General features: G+C 46.6%; 8 protein-coding genes across 8 annotated transcripts; 3 read left to right on the forward strand and 5 right to left on the reverse strand.

Moving 5' to 3' along the window:
* Nucleotides 1–1,024: 1,024 nt before the first annotated feature.
* EDB93DRAFT_1210449 (uncharacterized protein) lies at nt 1,025–4,106 on the reverse strand. Its single transcript, XM_041451033.1, has 11 exons — nt 3,855–4,106; nt 3,670–3,794; nt 3,475–3,610; nt 3,320–3,420; nt 3,142–3,266; nt 3,023–3,090; nt 2,857–2,966; nt 2,515–2,804; nt 2,313–2,464; nt 1,823–2,264; nt 1,025–1,773 (listed from the first exon to the last, which is right to left on the reverse strand). The coding sequence occupies exons 1-11, from the start codon at nt 3,997–3,999 to the stop codon at nt 1,473–1,475; spliced, it is 1,995 nt and encodes a 664-aa protein (XP_041304645.1). The 5' UTR covers nt 4,000–4,106; the 3' UTR covers nt 1,025–1,472.
* A 130-nt stretch (nt 4,107–4,236) lies between these two features.
* On the reverse strand, nt 4,237–5,096 carry EDB93DRAFT_1165580 (uncharacterized protein). Its single transcript, XM_041450176.1, has one exon. The coding sequence runs from the start codon at nt 4,972–4,974 to the stop codon at nt 4,306–4,308; it is 669 nt and encodes a 222-aa protein (XP_041304646.1). The 5' UTR covers nt 4,975–5,096; the 3' UTR covers nt 4,237–4,305.
* EDB93DRAFT_723580 (SDHD, membrane anchor subunit of succinate dehydrogenase) lies at nt 5,054–6,104 on the forward strand. The gene is made up of 5 exons (XM_041457228.1): nt 5,054–5,284; nt 5,337–5,378; nt 5,434–5,636; nt 5,698–5,830; nt 5,882–6,104. Exons 1-5 carry the CDS (start codon nt 5,197–5,199, stop codon nt 5,917–5,919), a joined length of 504 nt encoding a protein of 167 aa, XP_041304647.1. The 5' UTR covers nt 5,054–5,196; the 3' UTR covers nt 5,920–6,104.
* A 1,049-nt stretch (nt 6,105–7,153) lies between these two features.
* Nucleotides 7,154–9,069, reverse strand: EDB93DRAFT_723617 (uncharacterized protein). Its single transcript, XM_041457229.1, has 2 exons — nt 8,640–9,069; nt 7,154–8,587 (listed from the first exon to the last, which is right to left on the reverse strand). Exons 1-2 carry the CDS (start codon nt 8,877–8,879, stop codon nt 7,313–7,315), a joined length of 1,515 nt encoding a protein of 504 aa, XP_041304648.1. The 5' UTR covers nt 8,880–9,069; the 3' UTR covers nt 7,154–7,312.
* Nucleotides 9,070–10,122: 1,053 nt separating this feature from the next.
* Nucleotides 10,123–11,106, reverse strand: EDB93DRAFT_1090737 (uncharacterized protein; the record flags this gene model as incomplete). Its single annotated transcript, XM_041446296.1, has 1 exon — nt 10,123–11,106. The coding sequence occupies one exon, from the start codon at nt 11,104–11,106 to the stop codon at nt 10,123–10,125; it is 984 nt and encodes a 327-aa protein (XP_041304649.1).
* Nucleotides 11,107–11,466: 360 nt separating this feature from the next.
* On the reverse strand, nt 11,467–14,223 carry EDB93DRAFT_1165591 (armadillo-type protein). Its single transcript, XM_041450177.1, has 10 exons — nt 13,842–14,223; nt 13,467–13,786; nt 13,093–13,418; nt 12,903–13,034; nt 12,769–12,853; nt 12,616–12,716; nt 12,306–12,558; nt 12,223–12,274; nt 11,607–12,173; nt 11,467–11,546 (listed from the first exon to the last, which is right to left on the reverse strand). The coding sequence occupies exons 1-9, from the start codon at nt 14,122–14,124 to the stop codon at nt 11,752–11,754; spliced, it is 1,974 nt and encodes a 657-aa protein (XP_041304650.1). The 5' UTR covers nt 14,125–14,223; the 3' UTR covers nt 11,467–11,546; nt 11,607–11,751.
* A 779-nt stretch (nt 14,224–15,002) lies between these two features.
* On the forward strand, nt 15,003–15,907 carry EDB93DRAFT_1106386 (uncharacterized protein; the record flags this gene model as incomplete). The annotated part of the gene is made up of 3 exons (XM_041447608.1): nt 15,003–15,324; nt 15,379–15,754; nt 15,805–15,907. 3 exons carry the CDS (start codon nt 15,003–15,005, stop codon nt 15,905–15,907), a joined length of 801 nt encoding a protein of 266 aa, XP_041304651.1.
* Nucleotides 15,908–18,312: 2,405 nt separating this feature from the next.
* Nucleotides 18,313–19,866, forward strand: EDB93DRAFT_1253385 (uncharacterized protein; the record flags this gene model as incomplete). The annotated part of the gene is made up of 15 exons (XM_041453444.1): nt 18,313–18,351; nt 18,407–18,416; nt 18,468–18,487; nt 18,538–18,570; nt 18,625–18,721; nt 18,774–18,802; nt 18,864–18,891; nt 18,939–18,971; nt 19,021–19,097; nt 19,149–19,209; nt 19,259–19,333; nt 19,383–19,493; nt 19,540–19,580; nt 19,632–19,657; nt 19,713–19,866. The coding sequence occupies 15 exons, from the start codon at nt 18,313–18,315 to the stop codon at nt 19,864–19,866; spliced, it is 834 nt and encodes a 277-aa protein (XP_041304652.1).
* Between the last annotated feature and the right edge of the window lie 519 nt (nt 19,867–20,385).

Here is a 20,385-nt window from a genome sequence, read left to right on the forward strand (position 1 = left end):
GGCGTATCTGTATAACCCTCCAAATGACTTATTGCGTGATACGTGCGTGATATGCTTTGTCTGGAAGTGGTTACAGGCTACTGGACGACCAAAATCCTTGAGGCGGCTTAGCCATCAAGTATTTTGCGAGACTGTCAGCTGTACAAGCGATGGGTTTTTTCCAAACTACTTTGAGCTTTCAAAATGTAAAACACGGCCACCTATTCCATTCCACGACAGCTGATTCCAATCTTGCTTCGTACAAGCTCCCGTATGCACTATGGTGGTAGTGGCCAGGTCCAGTTTCTGAACCGCGATTCGAATTCAAAGTTCCAATAAGGAGAACTGCCACGACGGCCCATCATGCGATTCAAGGACTGGCATAATCCTTGAACCTCTTTGAACTGATTTTTGTGCGCATGCCGCAGGTGCAACGGGAAGAAACCGAGATACATGTCTATTATGAGAAAGAAGACTAGGCTGGTGAAATTGTATCATAAACTTAAACGTGAGTAAATCAATTTCAAGATCATTGCGGGACTTGCCGCCAATTTCCCGAAGCGATGTCCAGCTTGCGGCCGCTGCCAGCGCGGAGACCGCCCATTCTAAGCTTTCTATAGATTAATGGCAGCTGTATCAAATCCACGGATTTGGGATACCATCCGAGCATATCATCCGATACCCTAGTACTAGGAGATATATTCTGCCCATCCTCATCAAGATCAATGGCATACTCTTCATTGGAAGCTTTGTCGTAGGTTTCTGTAGCTCTGATTTTTAGGTCTTTATGTGTTCGGTTCTTGATTCAGGCCCTTGGTGAACAGGAACAGGACCATTAACAGACCGAATTGATGTTTCGGTTCACAGTTCTGCTTGTTGGATCTATCACTACTGCTGATTGACTTCCATTTTTTCCAAGTGTTTTGTCTTATCGCCATGCCGCCTGACTTTGTAGAGTCTCAACCATCCAATATAATCTTTGCGTGGTATCCGCGACCCTGATAGCCTCATCTGCCCCTCATGTATTAAATCCCTCTTCTAAGGTGTTGCCGTCTAATCTCTTGTGTCCTCAGGTTTACCAGTGCCATCTACTTTACCCTGACCAAATTCTTCCTGCTGTGATACAACACAAGACTTGTAGACAGTGTTGCACACTTTGATATGTTGTGTCATGCACTCAATTGTTGTTACGCTCAGTACGTAAGGAACTGTAATATTAATTGTTGCGTATCGCACACCGGATACCGTACTAATGTGCAAATTATTAAAGTAGCATTTTGACGTGAACCTAAGACGAGAAAAGTCAAAACAGCTGGAGATTACCACTCCGTGTGCATGTGCGCACACTGTAGTTGACAATGATCATTCGAGCTGCCATACCGCCCGCCAGTAACGTTGCATCTCTGAGTAATACTATGCCCACTCGATGTCTGCAACTGAGGCACTTAAAACATCCAATAACATAGGCAGAACGAACAAACAGGGTAAGAGTCTCAATCAATTTCAATCACGTCGTCCTCTATCTTGTCATCCTTGCTGCTCAACATCAGTAGCCCGTCCTCCTCTAACCTCCTCCTCTTGTTCGGACTCGCGATATCCGGTATTGATGGTGCGCCATTTATATCCGTCTTTGCGCGTTTGGCAAATGGCCCGACTTCCACAATTTCGTCATCTGGGGCGGACCGTTTGCGAGATGGGGCGGGAGGGGGTGTTGACTGCTGCTTCTCTAGACGGGGAGGCGATGGTAGTGGTGATGGAAGTATGTACGCTGGGCCATCAGATAGATGATTAGGTCTGCGGTGCAAATTAACCAAAGACTCAACAGAAAATTCACGTCACTTACGGTAGTATGCTCAACGCAACTACAATTGTTCCCCACTTTTCATCCTCATCCACGATTGTCAAGAACTTGCCTCTTCCAACATTCAAGCTCTCTAGTGTCCGTTCAAGATTATCGTCCCAGTCGGGATCACTGAGGATGCGCTTGTCCTCGTAGACGCTGACCTCCCTTTTGTCACTGCCCAGTACACCATCTACAAGTTCACTTAGTGTTACACGAGCAGGGTCGCACAGAACTGTGGTGTAGGTGTCTCGGCAGACGCCGCATTTAGGATTCGGTGGGCACATAGTGCTTGTGCTAAGAGGATTGGTTGGTTTGAACTGCACGTGGACATTGCGCAGTTGCGCATATGATTTGCGAAGGAGGTGGACTGCTTGCAAAACTATAAGGCCGGAAATGATGGCGTTGGTGGTCGCAATTGCGGGAATGATATTTCCTGCCATTTCTAGGGAGAGATGAGTGATAAAAGAGAACCAGCGACAAGGAAACAGACCTTTTATCTCCCAACGTGTCTTGCGATCGATGTAGTATGCAGCAGAACGAAGATTTGCAGCAGCGGTAACGAAATCGAGCGTATCGTCGTCATCTTTGTCGAAGGAAATGGTGTCTTCACCTTTGCGAAGCCGCTCGGCAAGTCGATTCGTACTGCAATTCTCGTTAAGGAATCTAATTAATTGCATGACGCCTATGCCTACCTTGATATGAAAAGCTCCAAGGTGTCGTGCAAACTGAGTGCTCGTTGATCCCTTAGTCCCGAAACTCCGTTCGACGAACTAGACGTCGAAGGTGTCTTGCCGTTCACGTGGCCATTCGCTGGCTGGAAGTGAATGGTCTGCGCACTCCCGGTAGCTGTACTCGAGTTGGAGGGTCGTTGTATGAAAAATGTACCTTCCTGAATAGCGTTGAAATCAAGAGGCGTCGGTGCCGCACGTGCACGCCACATGTCAGACATCGATAGCAGATTGAGGATATCCGAGTGGAAAACCTGCAGGGAATCAATACTCAAGGTAATCTCTGAATATGGTGTAAAATAAGACCTTCTTGAAGACACGTTGAGCCACATCCTCCGTCGTCTGCGCGGAGCGCAGTGCGCTTCGAACTGCTTTATATGCGAGTGCCTCTTTGCGCAGAGCGGCAATTTCTTCGGCTGCGTGAAACACCCCCTTAGCAATACATACAGACCTTCAGGGTAATCAAATTTACCGTTTTCTCCTTGCTTCTCCGCTTCGTCAAGTTCGTCTGTCCCATCTTCGTCCTCACCAAATAGTTGCCTAATATCACAGTACAGTGTCTTCTCATCAAAGACACATTAACAAACTCACGGTAGCAGGTAGCTCTTCGCCCAGACAATGCAGTGAATGGGTTGAGACGGTGTAGACCGGATCGTGCACACCGGGAAAGTCGTCGGAGTAGGCTTCGGCACACAGTCAAAGCATTCTGTGCGATCCTGAATAAGAAGTCCTTCAACAACACAGCCGTATCGACCAAAATATCCAATACCTTGAGCAAAGGCTGTACTTGACCAAGGTATCCGGCAGTGCCAGACTCGACCAGAGGAACACCAGCAGCCATGCACATCTTATTAACATGTCTTCGCGCATCTGGAATGCGATTCCGTCAAACTACGTTGGATTTGAACCGTCGGTTAACATTACCGAGATTGTCTAGTGCGTTTAGGACGATGTCAAAACGACTAAACCATTCGATGTCAAACTGTGCTTCTTTTATGTTTGCATGAATGGGATGAATGTTGACGTTGGGGTTGAAAGCGCCAGCAGTTTGGGCTGCTACCTTGCAGGACGACACTACGATGTTACCCCGGAACGAGATCTGTCAATTGAGTGGCTTACCATAGCTTTGCTATGTTTGATATCTTTCTTTTTGAAAAGAAATTGCCTATTCAGGTTCGAAAGGTCTATGGTGTCTAGGTCAAGGAGGGTTATGTGGCCGAAGCCAGTCAAGACGATATTCTTCACTGTCACATATTATATCATAATCAGAGTGCGATATAGAAATATATCCTTCAAAGACTTACAAAGTTCGCATCCTATTCCTCCTGCCCCAACCAGTAGAACTTTCGTCTCAGACAACCTCTCACAAAGCTCGGGACCCAAGATGGCTTGTGCATGAGTAGATCGAGATGATGTATTGCGAGCGCCGTTCATAGAAGAGCTTGACATTCCACGGGAGGCAGCAAAGTGAAGTTTCCTCGAAAATAGTTCCGAAAATGTCAGCCCGTGCTCTGCTGACGACTGCAAGAAATCAAAGGTAAGGCAGCGCCGAAAAGGCGGCCTCATGCGTGACAACGATATTTCTCGGTCACGCGTCGGACGTCACGCGTTCAAGAGCGTCACGCCACTTGCCTAACTCCGGCCTGACCTTATGTTTTAGGCTTCCAGCCCATGACCATGCCCAGCTATCGTGCACCAAGCAATCAATCAAGCAAGCTCACAAACTTGAGTAGTGGAAATATTACTGCTAGGTATCTAAATCTGGTGTTTCCATCCTACTTCGTGACCATTTTCAATCATTGGCTCCACAAACCCTCGGAATGTCCATGAAGGAAGTTCAACAACAACTTCCCCGCCGCTCTCTATGATGCTATGATCTTGTGACCAGCGCATACCATAGCCTTCTGCTACCCGTACTTCATATACCAAGACCCGATGCGGTAGCCAATGGAGATTCCTCCAAGTCGAATTATCCACCACTCGTTCAAATAATGTCAGCGCACGCTCATTGATGGAGGAAACTGAACCGGAAGGGAGGCCCCACCACCCTGTGTCTGTTTTTATCTGCCCCTTATTGTTTCTTTTTACTGGAAAATCCTTTGCTCCTGGTGTCTTCCCTTGGGAGCGGTGCGAATGCTTTGACCATGCACGAGCACCAGCCGTGAGTCCCGCTTTGTTGGGTATGCTGAATGCCGTGAGGCATTCCTCTCGTGTTGGCGGCTCAGAACCTAGTGCAGAACCAATGGTATATGCCAGGCCACTCAATAGGTGTCTCGATAGTGGGTCAAGTGTTTGTTTGAGTTCAGCTAGCGGTTGATTGTTACATCGAATCAACTCTTGGACTCGAGAGCGTTCAAATGTTGCAGATGGTAGTTCTTTTATATTGAAACAATGAGGAATGGGAATCAAGAAGATTGACCGCATACCAACATGGGCAATTGGCAGCTGCAAAGAGTTTCTGCGTCGTCGTCGGTTACATAAACGAGATAATCGTCATAAGCGATCGAACTACCTCGGATATAACCGGAAGCATGTGATTGGTTAGCGGCTTTATTTCCAACGCTCATTCGCGCCCTGCAGTACGCACGGTGCACACGACTTTTCTCGCACTACTTTCTTCAGTGTCGTTGACACCGCCAACGACGAATGGCTTCGTCTATGATCCTTCGCTCTACGCTGCCCAGAACCTTTGCTTCCGCAAATGGACGTAATTTCCTGCGATCCGCGTTGCAAGGTAGAACCTTCCTATTTCTCATGTGTGGATCAAGCTTACCTGCGTTTGAAAGTGAGAGCGACAAGCTCGACTACGCAATATGTACCGGGCGGACGTATGTCTTAGTAACTCTATTTGATACCGGGGAAACTCACTCATATGCTCCACAGCTATCTTGAAGGGCACGGTCAACGACCCTACGGAGTTCCCCCCTCCATCAAGAACGCATGGCTCATATCACTGGGCATTTGAGCGCCTTCTTGCTGCCTCCCTTGTTCCCATGACCACAGCCGCTTTTGTGACCTCTGGGTCATCTTACCCCGTCCTCGACGGACTGCTTGGTCTCAGCTTGGTGATGCACTCTCATATCGGGGTACGTGACCGCTAGAGATGGTATGCCTGAGGATATAAATGACATATTTTTTTAATGCCAGTTTGACTCGATGATTGTGGACTATGTACACAAACGCAAATTCCCTGTCCTTGGCCCTATCATGACCTGGACACTGAGATCGGCCACGGTCGGCGTGCTCGTCGGCGTCTATCAGTTCAACACAAATGACATTGGTGCGACCAATTTTGCTGGTCGTGTTTCCTCACCTGACTTATTTTTTAAAGGCTTGACGGAGTTGATTACAAAGGTCTGGACAGCATAAGAGTAGACTTCGCGCTACGACATACTGCCAGAGTGTTCAGAAGACGATAAAGAACACGAAAATACTGAGAGTAGTAAAACATTTTCAATATTTTAAGTGGTGACTAGTCCACGCAGATGACGCAAATTCAAATCGTCAAGCTTACCGCGCTTGAACCATAACCCAAATTGGTTGTCAGAAGCTCCATAAAACAAGAGAGAGACGCTCTGCATTCATCTTCTTCCGTAATATCCATTTATCAGCGTCGGAGGCCACTCCTCCATTCCTGCAGCGCCCCCCTAACCGCTATCGTGGCTGTAAGCTCTCCTTACCAATTCAATTTGTCACCCTCGCTTCCTGGAATAGCTGGATGGCATTGAACAAGATCACAGTGTATGAGCTCGACATCGAAAGACATTCCCTGGTGCGTTTCAGGAATCATGACGCCAAGCGCAAGGCAATTTTTGAGTCGATAATGGGTCGTCGGTGTCTGATTTCGTCTCTCGCATCAGTTAGGTTCTTATCATCGACTTTTTAGATGATGTGGCTGAATGTTGGCCTCATTTTCCAGATTCGACACGCGGTGTACTCGAGACACTGGCATCATTTATGGTTTGTTCAAGTTGGCGTTCTACAGTGTGCGAAGGTCCTCGATGCCTCGGGTAACCTCGACGTACAACGACTTCTACACTAACACAATCCAACTGAAAGTAGTGTAAATCTACATGTTTTCAGGTGTAGTTTAATCCTTACTGGCCCGAATTTTGAAAACATTTTCATCACAATAGTTTGAAACATCATGAGAAAAACTGTATTTGGAAGCCCAGGAAGCATACCAGTGACTAGAAATGATACTCCAAAGCTATGGGAGGCCATTTTGTGCCCGCGGCATTGCTCACGCATGCGAGGACTTCAGCCGTTACACCGGGCCCCGATGCGTCGATCAGATTCCACCGCATGTTGTCAAAATTTTCGGACATGTACAATATTAATCCAGCGTCACTTGAAGCAACGACCCGGGGCACTCGGGCAAACCATGATATATATAAGGTTTTTCAACCTACGAGCATTGCAAGAACCGCAGGATGGCATCATAAACAAGCAGCCAAGCCGGTCATTGCTTGGGAATGGTCCTCGTGTCAAATCGATATCATTGTAGATCTTCTAGAGTCTCCAAAGACACGTGGTGCTGGTTTTAGTTTTCTTCCTGTGTATAACTTTAATTAGGACGCGAGGTGCGTCGACGAAGCCACTAGGAGAGCGTTCAGTGCGAAGTGACAAACCTCGGGGGAAGTCGACAAATCTATGTATTACTTTACTCCACCTAAGTTAAGTTACAAATAACACACAAATCTAAATGATACGAACGAGCTCTATACCAAAATAATCCGTGACTAGTTCTATGGGCGACTGTTTATGACCCATTCTGCATAGGTACCACTGACAGCCGGTCATAGTAGGCCTTGACTTCCATCCATTTATCCCTTAGTTCTGGGTGCGCTTCAACATACAAAGTCCTCATATTCGGTATAATCGCCCGCAAAAAATGCGCGACAAGTTCAGTGTGGTCGATGACCGAATCTCGGATATTGAGCACCTCCAAGGACTGGGCACCAGCCCTGTTGGTGGGTAGTTCAGGGATTTCCCTTGCGTTCAAGGACAGGTGTACGCGGGTAAGCCGTGGGCAGTATTGGGTCAACGCTGTCAAGGCGTTCAAACTGATATTGGGGATTATGGAGGACCAAGGTAGGCTGCAGAGCCGAATGTCCTCGAGTTTGTTCCAGGCTTTAGCCACTGAAACGATGAACTCATCGTCTAAATTAAGCGTACCAAGATTGTATACTTGGATAGTGCGGAGATTGCGACAAGCGAGCAGCGGTGCAAATGTGGAAGGGTCGAAAATAAATGGGGCGTCGGCAATTGTATGAGTTTGCGTGTTGTGTCGGAGAGAAATTGATCGAACCGACGTGCCGATGGCACTCAGGAATGAAGTAATGACGGAAGATCGTGCTTGGACGTCGTATGAGACAGAAACATCTTCCAGTTGTGGCGAGGATATAAGCGACACGATAGATGTACACTGGGAAAGGTCGTGTGCCACGAGGCTGAGACGCTGGAGAGCGGGGAAGGTCCTCTTATTTGCCCTATAGCGTAGCACGTCGGCGTCGAAATCAGGGTGAAGATTCAAGGCAAGCTCTTGAACATGACAAAGTGACGCGATATTCAGCACGCTCTGTGCAGATATACGAATAGAGTTGGAGACGACCAACCGACGTAAGTCTGGCAGTTCATGGGTCGAAATATTCAATTCAAATGTCACCACTGGAAAGAACGATGAAATTGCGAGGTTTTCGAGTTGGGTAGCCTTCCGAGTAAGGTCTTTTAATACACAGCAAATGTCCTGAGGGCACATCTTTCGAGGGAGAGTGAAAGCGAGGTTTGTCAGTTTTGGGGAGAGAAAGTCTCGGATTAAGGTGAAGTTGGAAGAGCTGCATGACAGGATGGAGAAGTCGAGCGAGGAAAGTGACGGGAACAGAGACTGGGGAGGGCGTTCAGAAAAAAGGAGTGGAAGCGCGTCCTCGTGTAGTCTGATCATTCTCGTTTGCTTTGGGTATGAAAAACTCTTCACACGACGTGAATACACGTCAAATCGTGCCCACTCAGATTCAGCAGGCGGTCTCGTGAGATACTATAGGTACTGTAATTATGAAATTGCGTGCACGAAGCGAGATGGGACGTACGAGTATATTACTGGAGCGAATCTCCCAAGTCCCTTTTGGCAAGCACATGATAAGAGGACTTAACGAATGTTGAGTGCGCCAGAGGGTGTCAAGAGCACATTCCATAAAGCAGCGGCATGTACGAGCAAGCCTAGCAAGGCTGCTTGTATCTTCCAAGCGCTTCAGGTCCCGCTGACCGTCGGCAGCAACGAACTGAATGATGTGAGAAAGAATCTCGTCAATGAGCAAAGACCGATGCATGGTAAACCACAGTATTTGGGATGTTCAAAATTCTGCAGAGCCTTCAACAGAAGTGGACCTGACCAAGTAACTATCTCCATTCAGCTTAGATTCAGAATATGAAATGGGCTCACCTATGACAGCAATGTCCCAAAGGTTGCTAACGTTGAGATTAAGAACGCCGTCAGGAATAAAAATTTTCTCAAGCTGAGTTACCACTTACCTCATTGTAAACAAAGGAAGATACCTTCTATTTGGTCTGCCGCAGCTACGGGAGACTATGACTGACCGGCGGGCGATAAGGCCTAAGGAATCGCATGTTTACGTGGTCCGTGACTCTGAATCTGCGTCGATAACACGAGCTCGCATTGGCCAAGAGCTCTGTAGAAATTCCCACCGGTGTTAGACATTTCGGATATAGCTGGCCGTCGATGAAGCCTGCTGGTCATGGGTGAGGCCTATAAGGCCTACCAGGGCTCGAGCCTTGGCCCTACTACTAGGCCGCAACCGAAGTATTATTGAACGCACCGCGGACGGTGAATCGGATAAGAACAACACCACACTTATATCTATTGTATTAATTAAAGTGCAACATGTTTTTCTCATCTATTTTCAAAATTTTCAAATCTCGGAGCCTTGAGCCGAAATACTTCGGAAGTCTCGGACGAGAACAATACCTCCAGGAACAGCAGTGTTGACTGTGAACAGGTCGAACGTTCAACTTTCTGGTACTCGCCATCGCTAATTTGTTTACACGAAAGGTGTCGCCTGAACCTCAACCTGCAACTCAAATTCTTCATTACCTATCTCTTCACTTGCCCAGAATAGGGCCCGCCATCCGTGCTCACCCAGCTCCCAAGTCAAGTTTCATCAGCGTCCTCAACCGCACCAAACTCCACTCGCCCGTCACCTTCGCTGCCCTTGTCCTTTTCGAGGCTGTCTTCTGAACCCGACGGGCCCATGACCATTAGCTGGCTGCTGGTAATGACATTTTTAAACGATGAACAAAGTAAGCAGTTCTGCTTCAACCCGAACATGATTAAACCACGTGCATGAGTTGCTACAGAGTAGATTCGTTCACAAATCGCTATGTACATTAATTAGGTGCCAAGAGGCGTACATGCCAAGTGACATATTAAAATTATACTATATCAGTCATATTATAATATTAATGTTTCTAGGTATACCCAACTTCACAACATGCATGCCCAAACTTTTTCCCACCCATCACGAGCATACCAGCATATGCGAGAATCAAACACCTTTAAACGAATATCCTCTGATCGAATACACTCCTCTCCAGGACCAATCTCTGCAAATCCTTTGATTTCCTTGGGGATGCAGTCATAGCGATCCTCAGCAGGGATGCAGACAACGTCAGCAGTTCCACGTATGAGTCGATTCCCGTGAAGATCAACGCAAATGGATCAGCAGAAGGTTCGATACGCGGGTACGGCAGGAAGACGGTTTTAAGATTCTTGAAAGAAGCCCATGGAGTCATCTCCATCCACTGGGGCAGGCGGTAGTTTCCACATATGTTCGTCGTATGAGACTTGTAGTCGCATACGTATGGGTTGGTCGAGAGATGAGATATTGAACCAAGGAAAGCAGATCCCTGAGGAGTGCTCGTGAGACGCTCCCACCGTGGGCCGGTGGCGGGGGGCGTACACGATAGTGTCAGAGTTTGTGTGTTCCAGGGAGGAAGGGAATGTTCGTTGTTGAAATTTGTGGTTGCACGAAACTTCCATGCATGTTCAAGGCATTCTATGAGAAGGTCCAGACTTGTCCAGCCGAGGGCAAGGGACGGTGCAGCGAGTAGTATCGGAGCTAGGAGGCTAATGTCGAGCGGAGGTTGAGAAGGTTTTAATGCATGAGCTCGGGGTGTGTGGGACAAATGAGCTGGCGTGGAACTCCCGCCATGAGATACAATCCAGATCTTGTGCACACGAGGTGCGTACTCAAAATGGAGGTCGTTTTCTTTCTCCCCATACGTTTTCTGCATACGTAGAGCATGCACGAACTTTTCTACGTGTGGAAAGTCCGGTAGCAATATGGTATGCAGGAGTTCGGGAAGCACGACGCGCCTGACAAGTTTTGAAACATAACAGAGTGTGAGTGCAGATGAATATGGATTTCTAGCATCATATAGGTCAGCCTGATCAAAGGCTGGTCGCGCGGCATATTCGAGGATCATGAAGGCAAGCTCAACTGGAAGGTCAGTAAATGGAAATTGGTGGATAAGTTCCATGGCGAGCGAGTAGGATGCGAAGCAGGTTTGGAGGAGCCCTGCTTTTAATACTCGTATCATAAAATATGCATAGCCTCACCCGCTGCAGTTGTGAGACCACACGCTATGACCAAGTGGTCCAACCCGGTCCATAACAGCGTTCATTGTTCCTTCTAGGTCACAGCGAACTAATCAACAAGGCTCGGGTTTGAACCTGTAGGCTTACAAACCTTGATGATGCACTGCCACGAACCATATCTCGACCTCTTGGCCCGGCCGGTGATGCTGCATCATGCCAATCGGGCAGAACTGAAAATTCAAATGGACAACACGGTTACGCAAACGACTTCTAGCACCAAGGTGGAGCTTTGACGTCTTGACAGGCAAATTATCTTCGCATTTGTTGAAATCAAAAGTATTTTCTTACTGACACAACTGACGAGCATAGTTAAAACGAGATTCTAAACAAGGTTCTCAGCTCAAGTCAGACGAAGCCCCTCGTCGAATGAGGAATTGCTCACATGGATGAAGCCTTCTACATTGCAACGACCAATCGTCAAGGCGGGGGGTAGCACTTTTAATGCGAATCAGCACAAGTCAACCTTGATAATATATGTGTATCGGTCAATCTGAATCAAGGTTCACTGTGGCTACATCCGATGAGCATTATAATAACAATGCATTGATCTTATCCAGTAGGACATTTCTCCCTTTGGTCTCGCTCTTTTTTAATCTCTCAGCAACGTTCCCACCAAACCAGCCCTTGACGGTCTGTTTTTCATCAGCGCTTCCCTCTTCCTTTATCCGCTGCAAAAATTCTGCAATAATAAAGGCACCTTCTCCCCCAGCCATGCTTACTGCCAAATCTTCACCAACGACGGACATGAATGCAGACGCGAATGCTGATGGGGAGAACGATGATGAGCGAATGACGGATTTGCTAGCATGCGAGAAATGCCCGCCCTGGAAAAGGGATTTATACATTCGTGACGTGTGCGGGAGGTCAATTGGATGAAGCTTTGAGGCATCTTCTGAGGGGTATATCGACGCTAATGGTTGAAGGAGGGACTGCATAGCCGAAGACTTGTCTAATAAAAAACGTTAAAATTGATCAACATCGAAGGAGATGCAACCAACCTCCGTCAGCATATAGCATGATTTCCAATATTACCAAACTTCCACCGGTGTCCTCGCGCAGCTTCTGCGCCGTTGTTCTCGACGAACTTAAGTAATCCCTCACTTTGCTGCTGTCCGGATTTCACCTTCGCGGACAGCCGCCACTCTTCTTGCTGGTTTTTGCTGCGTATATGGTCTGTCTCAGCAATTATCGATATTTGGGCAGGTGTGAAATGTCGCCGTGATCGTGGCACAAGCAAGTAGAAAAGAGCACGTCGACCTTGTGGGGTGTTGATGAGTGTAGGGGCGTGGGCGATGATATCCGAAACAAGTGATTTGGCCGTCAACTTTGTATCACTATAAGAAAGGGTTTCAGGATTCATCAACACTGAGCCAATAAACTAGAACACAAACTCGATCACGTCGAAGGCAGTGAAAAGGACGAGCTGAGCCTCATCATCTGTACACATCCGTTCAACATGAGGTTTAATGACTTTAATAATCTGTTTTCGGTCCTGTACGACAGACATCAATATTCGCCACCTGAGCCAAAACACCTGAATGCACCTTGGCTGTCCCATAAGCAATGAAGTCTCTTACAGCCCTGCTGCCGTCCTTTGTATGGACCATCTCGGCAAGGACATCTTGGCAACTGTAGATATAGTGTTAATGGATGGTACATCAGCTGAGCCTGTATTTACCTTTCAAATATCTCTTTGCGAAGTTTTTCTCGTTCTGATTCATCTTCCGTATCATTGACAGCAGCTAAGTATTCCAAAAGTGCCCTGTGAACGATTGCATGGGTGATGGCGCCTTTATCAGAATTGTTGAAACTGTCGATAACGTCATCGATTATGGAATTACACGATGGTCAATTTCAAATGGGCTTACATCGTGGTTAGATTCTCTTTTAGTGCTACCAATACGCGTTTTCTTCGCTCACCCTCAAGGCCTTCAAGAACGCCAGAAAAACCTTTTCTAGCGTCCGCCTTCTCGGGTTCAGAACCTCGTGTATGAGAGAACAAAGCGACTTCCTTGCCGTAGAAGTCGCGAAGAAGGATTGAACGCTCGTATGCATTTGCGTAAAGCTCGAAAGAATCGGCGAGAACCGCAGATGCCTCCCGGTGCAATAGTAGACGGAGTACGTTTGACTGGAATTCGAGCAAGATAGATGCACGATGTGCTGGACAGAGTCTGATCAACTTGGTCACTAAGAACTACTACCGTCGTCAGGAGGCTTAGTGACGAAGATTGACCGAACAAACCTTCGAGTACTTGCTTTGAGCTAATGCCTTGTAATGACCTTTAAGCTCCATCGCGACCTGGTCTCTCTCCTTTTGCCCACCATATTTCACAACAGTCTGGATAATCCTGCTTGCGTCGTGTTTTAGAACGATATCCTTGACTTTTCCCTGGGTAACCTTCATCAGTTCTTTCACATGTTTCTGTCGCTCCGCAGAGGGTATGCTTTTTTGCCGAGCTAATGACCAGACGCGCTTTGCATCTGCGAGTAACTGGGAATGTGGTTTAGCCGCCCGACGCTGTTCCTGCAGTACACGTTGGACTTTATGTGATTCTCTTGCAGCTATTCAGAACGTTATGAATCGTTTACAGTTAGGTCCCTGTAATCGTCGACATACCGTTGGGGTCTTTGCTGAAAGCACCATCCACGATCATTTCATCTGGGACTATCTCCTGGTCCTCAAGTTCTTCTTCCTCAAAATTCTCTTCGTCCTCATCTTCGTCCTCATCGGACAACCCGCTGGCTGATATTATTGGTTGTGTGACAGGTCTACTTCGTTTCTGGGCTTTTCCTTCCTCGAATTTCGTTAAGGAAGGATTTTCGGAGTGCTGTTTCTTGGATTTTGGGCCACCTTGTGAGACCGCTGGTCTTTTCTTTGATGCATTTTGTAGGCCAGGCATTAGAAAGATAAAGACTGAGTACAGAGCACTTGGCAGTGAAGCCCTATCAACTTCAGCTCTTCGAAAGTTTTTGGGTGATCTTGTCCACGTGACTGTAGCGGTAAGTCAAGTCCATTTGAGGCAGCTGAAGTAATATATTTTTTCTACTGTGGTTGAATGGTCTCTCTATCAGGTACTTAGTTGTTCTGCCATCACCATAGTCAGTACTATGGATGAGACCGCTCAATAGCAACACGGAATCAATATTCCAAGTCTCATCTTTCTTAGCATCATGATCACTGATCAATCAATCTTATACTCTATTACTAGAGGCACTACTACTAGTAAGTAAGTTCTTTCTGCGAAGCTTGGACTGGCCGGGCCGAGTGCTGCCGGAATATTCCAGCAGGCTGCATTTCCCGGCATCTAGATCTTCAACAGGGAAGTGGCTGTCAGGCCTCATACTGTTATGACTATGGGAGTATATGACAGTCGATTGACGATTTCAGATAGGTTGGTGGTTGGCTTCAACCTGGAAAACGAACTTTGAGCGACAGTGAACGGGCAACTCGGACACCATCTGAGTCGGTGAAGATGTAATGCTACGAGCAGATGCAGCTCTGGAGCTTGGCGAGCTGTCGCAATAGTATCTACCTATTGGTCCTGTGGAATTGAATCGCCCGTCACGAAAACCAGAGCGAGCACGGACTCTGCGTATTGGTCCAAGGTCTAGACGGTCACGTTCCGCAGCCTTTGTGACAAGTTATCCTGGCCCTTGCCTCCCCCTATCCGTCCTTTACTAAAGCTTGCGTTTGTCAGCATGGCACGTCATTGTGGAATAGAAATATATAAGGGTGTTGTGCAGAGTTGAAAAACCACACACCATTTTCTGGCTAACAATGTCTACAGTCTCTGCAGAACTCGTGTACTTTACCCCGCCCTCTGACGGATCCCGCCCATTCACCACTATAAATGCTGATCCGAAAACAGGCCAGCGTGCACGTAATTGGGAGGAAGAGGTTCATACCGTCGAGATTGAGAACGTCAGGGGCAAAGAAAGTGATTACACCTTGGACACTGCTGGCTTTCAATACGTCATGAAACCCTCCAAACATATTGCATTCATCAATGACGAAGGGATTAGAGGAGAATACTATCCAGAGAGCATTGAACTTCTCAAGGACATTACGGGCGCGAGCAAAGTCGTCCTTTTTGACCACAGTACGTGTGAAAGGGGTGCTTAATACTCTAATGTCTGATTTTATTGGATCTTAGCGGTCAGACGCCACCGCCCTGGAGATAAGGAGACGGACGAAACCAAGCGCCAGCCTGTTAATCAGGTTCATGTAGACCAAACTCCTGAGTCGGCTACTGCTCGTGTGCATCGTCATCTACCTGTCGGCGAAGCGGAGAAGCTTGTCAAAAAGCGTTTCCAGATCATCAACCTTTGGCGACCCATTTCTCATCCCGCACTTGACCGACCATTGGCGCTGTGCGATTATAGGACTGTCGACGTAAAGAAAGATCTCGTTCCTCTCGCATTGGTTTATCCGGATCATGAGGGCGAGACTTTCGGGGTCAAATTCAACCCGACCCATAGATGGAAGTACGCAAGAGGGATGAAACAGGACGAGGTAGTCTTGATCAAATGGTTCGCTCACTATTTTTCGATCTGTGATGGTGCGCTTACCTTGGTCGTAGTTACGATTCGGCTAAGGATGACAACATAGCTAGATTCACTCCACATACTGGGTTCAAGGATCCCTCGGCACCTACAGGGGGCGCCGCTCAGGGAGTCTATTGAACTCAGGGCGCTGGTTTTCTATGAGTAGAGAGCATCGTTGCTACGATGACCATGTTCGCTCGTACTTTCTGCTTCATTTCTCATTCCTGCAACTGACCGTTAAATCACGGAATTGAACTCGATCGGCCTAGATATAAAACGATTGTAAATGTAGGGTTGTATTGTTGACACCTGAATTTCACAAGTGTCTCAATAGTCAAGTGGTTCCATTTCTGCGAAATGCACTAAGCCCTTAGGAGAAAACTACAATTCAGTCGACTATATAAGTCAGACATCTTCATTTTGTCGTTAGAAGCTACTGGCCGGAGATATATAATGATCATGACGGTACTAACTTAACTATCTCGTATTTCTTATCGTTTATTTGCCCCCTCAATCCTAAAAGTCCATTCCAGTATACCCCTAAGAGAATAACTGATGAAGTTGTGACTTCGATTGACAAACTGGCTCGCTGGATCATGATTTATTTGGGTTCGTGCCTCATCTGGCGGTTCAACGTTCAACCATCATATCAGAATGTTGTCTGTTCTTTACCCGCTTTTGTGATTATCTGCAGTGACCGGAAGAAGAAGAGTCTGGAGATCTGCGGGTCGCTGAAGGAAAATGGTACCAACAGTCGGAATGGATAGAGCCATACATAGAGCGTATGATTTCACTCGTTACATGATGCGACTTGTCACAATGCTGACTGGTGGTGGAAGGACAGAGTGGTTGTCATCTCGGTTCCCCAGGAAACCCACGAGCAAGTCTAGTGATGGCGAGGACAAATATTTTCGGAAGAATGAGCAAGAAGCCCAGTAAGACCGTCAAGATCGAATATTTTAGCAGGGGGTATGAAGGCAGGCCAATAGTGTGACAATCCATTTTCTACGGTGCTTGCTAAGTCAGTTGTACCGGGAGGTATTTGACGAATCGAGGCATGCATCGTCCTCTCCTAACGCATGATGTGCTTCATTGAGGAATCGCTGATCATGTAATATCTTGATACCGGTATTGCATAAGATAGCGGCTGATATTGATATTGCAACGTGTATGGAACACCAGACAAATGATGTCAGATCTCGAACCACACTGCCTTGCTCATGGACGACAGCAGTCGACGCCAGCAACACATGACAGTCAAACGAACCAGTGATTCGATGGGTTGTGCATCTTGAGAGCCCGCTCACCGGATTAGTACGCGACTCCAACTCGGAAACGGCTGTGTATCCGTACCCATCAATTCATTAACTGCATTTAGCACCTGTGTATTATCCACGTTGAGACGCTGGATCATCATGGGGCCGTTCCACACAAGTAATTTGTTATGGCGATGCTTGTCAAGGAGCGCTTAGGCTCCACATGAAGCGACAAGAGCGGGTCAATGTCACTGTAGAGATTCCGATATCTGAATCATCAATTAAGCGGTAGTCAGAGGTATTTTGATGTGAGTACATCATGTTGCCTTGATGATATTTGAGGTAGATTGTCAATGAATGACTCGCAATTTACCGGTATACCTTCACTTTCACACTATGCTTGCTCCAGAAGTACGTTGATGAGACTGCAGAGGGCTGTTCGCAGCAGTACGTACAACATTCAACAGCCTGAGAGAGGATGCATATGTCTGACACAGTGTTATGATGCAACAAGCCGCACCCCGAAGGACAGTAAACAAGGATTACAAAACAAATGCATCAGAACGTAAGTCAGAGAAATAGCAACTGGACCATCAAAAAATGATAACAATGATGACAAAAAGAAAGGAATGGAAGCACATGACTCAACAATCGTACCAACGCACCAACCATGCACACTTCTCCGAGTTGGGTTCCATTAATCCAAGATGAGTTCCCTGCATAGATATAGAGAACATATGGAGACCTGGAGTTTTCGAAGCAATTTTGAAGTGCATCAAAACCTATGCAACTCAAATACAAATCGGTCCTCGGGTTTGAAGATAATCCAACCGCATGGCAAAGGCGCTTGACGTTTGAAATTTGGTCTTCTTGAATCAAAACAATTTTAAACAGAATGATGATCATGACCAAACGCTGGTCGACGTCGGCCTCAGTCGGAGTTGGAAATTAACTTTTGCTCCGCTCGCTCAGTGACAAGTGTGCACTATGTGTACATCATCTTAGACCTTGCCTCATAGGTTAGGACTGGTCACGAGTCTAACATCATCTTAGCCGGCAGACTTACTGTACAATTTCAGCTGTTTACTAGAATGCGAGTCACACCTCCTTCCATCACGCATCATGGCAGTGCGACCATCATACATCATTTACAAGGCACCCTCCGCTGAATCTGCTAGATCTAAGTCACACACTGTAATCATGGCTGTGTCACTATGCACACTGTACGTAGTACTTATCTTCAGTTGCTTATTGCATTATTCACCCGTTCAACGGGCCAAAAGAGATATGTCAGTCCCAGACTCCTTCGGTTTGCAGCTAGCCAAGGTAATTCAGTCGTGCTTTGTCCGCAATTCTTCTCTAATGTCTTTCCTCAATGAAGTACACTAATGGTAAGGTCAGGCTGATGACAATGCATATCGTTATTTACGAATCGACTTTAGTCGCTGCATCAGCAATTCTAGTAAGTTGTGCTGCTTCAATAACATCGATGGGAATTCTGATCATCACCAGATTTATGACTACTTTGTCACGTTACACTCTGAAGTCAGCAAAAATTGGCCACCCACTGGCATATCTTGGTGCTGATCTTTCTTGTAGGTCCAATGGTCCTGGGGACGGAAGTGGGGGATTGTTCGCATTACCTTCGTGGTTTCGCGATATGTGCCTTTTATTGGTGCACTCATGACATCATACTGTGAGATACTTATGCCGGTGCGCACCACTACGCAAAGCTGATCCCTGACCAGCTGCTGTTAAGACATGGGGCACGCAAGATGTGAGTGCATCTTCGATCTGTGCAGTAACAATTACTCCCGCTATAACTCACATCAATGTAGTGTGTGCCATTTAATGATGCTGTAAATGGTTGGTCCAGACGATTTTGATTACACGGATCTGACATCATTTTGCAGGTATGCATTTCTTGGGAATCATTGCCTCGGAAGGTTGGCTATTTCATGCGACGTTACAGCATGAAACTACATTCAAACGCAGGATTATTAATTGCCAGGATCTACGGCTTCTCTGGGAATAACAACTCTTATTTGATCGTTCTTCTCTTTTTTTGTTCGGTACGATGATATCTCTATTTCCCTTGAGCACCACTAACTCGTGTGGTGCAGGCCATTTTAGTGACGGCCGTGATTTTAAGCGCTGCCCCTATCAATTTGAACATAACAGGCGGTGAGATCTCAAGGCTCATGTCCTAGTCATGGTATTCATTCTATTTCAGACTCCCCGCCATGCGTGTTCGAGGGAAATCGTCGTAATGCCCTTCCGTATGGACTTTTAGTGTTCCTCGAGATTGGTGAGGCGATCATTGTTTCAAAGTTCTTTACTTGACAATTCGCTTATAGTTCTTATGTCCACTACCACATTTTTGAGACATCGACACTATTTTGGTTCCCACAGCACGCTGATGAGGAGTATCTATCGTGATGGGCTGCTCTACATGTTCTGCATTATGAGTACGAACGCCATTGAGTTATTGATTTTGTGCTGATATCTCAGTAGTGATATCCTCAGCGAACGTAATTATAATCGCTGTGCTACCTGTGAGCTCTTTCTTTGTTGAGTTGATCCCGAAGAACTGAGTAGATCCCTAGCTCTCGTACAGCGAGATGCTAAACACGTTAGTCTGGTCGATCATCCATGTAGATTTCGTCAAAGCTCATCTCTCATTTTAGGCCTCAGATTGTTGCGCATAGCGTTCTTGCTTCTCGCATACTATTCAATCTTCCAGTGAACAATGTGCCAGTCTTCCCCACGTACCAATCGACGCCTTCGACGGAAATATTATCGTGTCCACATGAATTTGATGCTATGTCTGGAGGCGACTAGACAGTTTGTTGGCCGCGATTCAGTCTAGATTGCTAATTCTGTAGGTGGTGTCATTTACGGTGATAAGCGTTTGTCACTTGAGTTTACTGACTATGAATTCTTTAGTTTCAGTTCGTTTCTCTTTGTCGTGTCTTCCACATTGCGGTGCTTATCTACTCTGCTACCATTGGTGTAAGTGTCTTCAGTGCTTCGAATTACGTATTAGTGGCCATAGAGGGGTAATTCAATTTGTCACTCCTTGTGAAATTTCGTCCCTCTTGATCACATGGGCATCTAATGGGAATGCACTTACGGTCACAATGTCAGGCTCCCCAACGACTATCTTAAAACCGCAGTTCTAGTGGCTGATATGGTACCAACTTCTCGACAAATCAGGTAAAGGTCCAGGGTCTCCACAGATAACTTACGAAAGAATGTTTAACAATTCACGACATATCGTGGAGAATTTTTAAGTTCCTTCAATTTGGAATTCTAAGCCCTATATATGATGATCATGATAGTCCTTACTCCTCCTAGCTA

The sequence above is a fragment of the Suillus bovinus genome, assembly GCF_016758785.1.
Source record: "Suillus bovinus strain UH-Sbo-P2 chromosome Unknown EDB93scaffold_58, whole genome shotgun sequence".
Classification (NCBI taxonomy): domain Eukaryota; kingdom Fungi; phylum Basidiomycota; class Agaricomycetes; order Boletales; family Suillaceae; genus Suillus; species Suillus bovinus.

What these genes read in the sequence shown, in the direction of transcription:
- EDB93DRAFT_1210449 (XM_041451033.1), bottom strand. Translation starts at nt 3,999, where the DNA reads ATGTCAAGCTCTTCTATGAACGGCGCTCGCAATACATCATCTCGATCT. An exon ending in AGGAATAGGATGCGAACTTT is followed by an intron (nt 3,795 to 3,854) that starts GTAAGTCTTTGA and finishes AATATGTGACAG; the next exon opens with TGAAGAATATCGTCTTGACT. An exon ending in GTTGCGTTGAGCATACTACC is followed by an intron (nt 1,774 to 1,822) that starts GTAAGTGACGTG and finishes TTTGCACCGCAG; the next exon opens with ACCTAATCATCTATCTGATG.
- EDB93DRAFT_1165580 (XM_041450176.1), bottom strand. Translation starts at nt 4,974, where the DNA reads ATGCGGTCAATCTTCTTGATTCCCATTCCTCATTGTTTCAATATAAAA.
- EDB93DRAFT_723580 (XM_041457228.1), top strand. Translation starts at nt 5,197, where the DNA reads ATGGCTTCGTCTATGATCCTTCGCTCTACGCTGCCCAGAACCTTTGCT. An exon ending in TGATGCACTCTCATATCGGG is followed by an intron (nt 5,637 to 5,697) that starts GTACGTGACCGC and finishes TTTTAATGCCAG; the next exon opens with TTTGACTCGATGATTGTGGA. An exon ending in GTTCAACACAAATGACATTG is followed by an intron (nt 5,831 to 5,881) that starts GTGCGACCAATT and finishes TATTTTTTAAAG; the next exon opens with GCTTGACGGAGTTGATTACA.
- EDB93DRAFT_723617 (XM_041457229.1), bottom strand. Translation starts at nt 8,879, where the DNA reads ATGCATCGGTCTTTGCTCATTGACGAGATTCTTTCTCACATCATTCAG. An exon ending in TTCGCTCCAGTAATATACTC is followed by an intron (nt 8,588 to 8,639) that starts GTACGTCCCATC and finishes CAGTACCTATAG; the next exon opens with TATCTCACGAGACCGCCTGC.
- EDB93DRAFT_1165591 (XM_041450177.1), bottom strand. Translation starts at nt 14,124, where the DNA reads ATGCCTGGCCTACAAAATGCATCAAAGAAAAGACCAGCGGTCTCACAA. An exon ending in TTTCAGCAAAGACCCCAACG is followed by an intron (nt 13,787 to 13,841) that starts GTATGTCGACGA and finishes CGTTCTGAATAG; the next exon opens with CTGCAAGAGAATCACATAAA. An exon ending in GTGAGGGATTACTTAAGTTC is followed by an intron (nt 12,275 to 12,305) that starts GTCGAGAACAAC and finishes AAGCTGCGCGAG; the next exon opens with GACACCGGTGGAAGTTTGGT.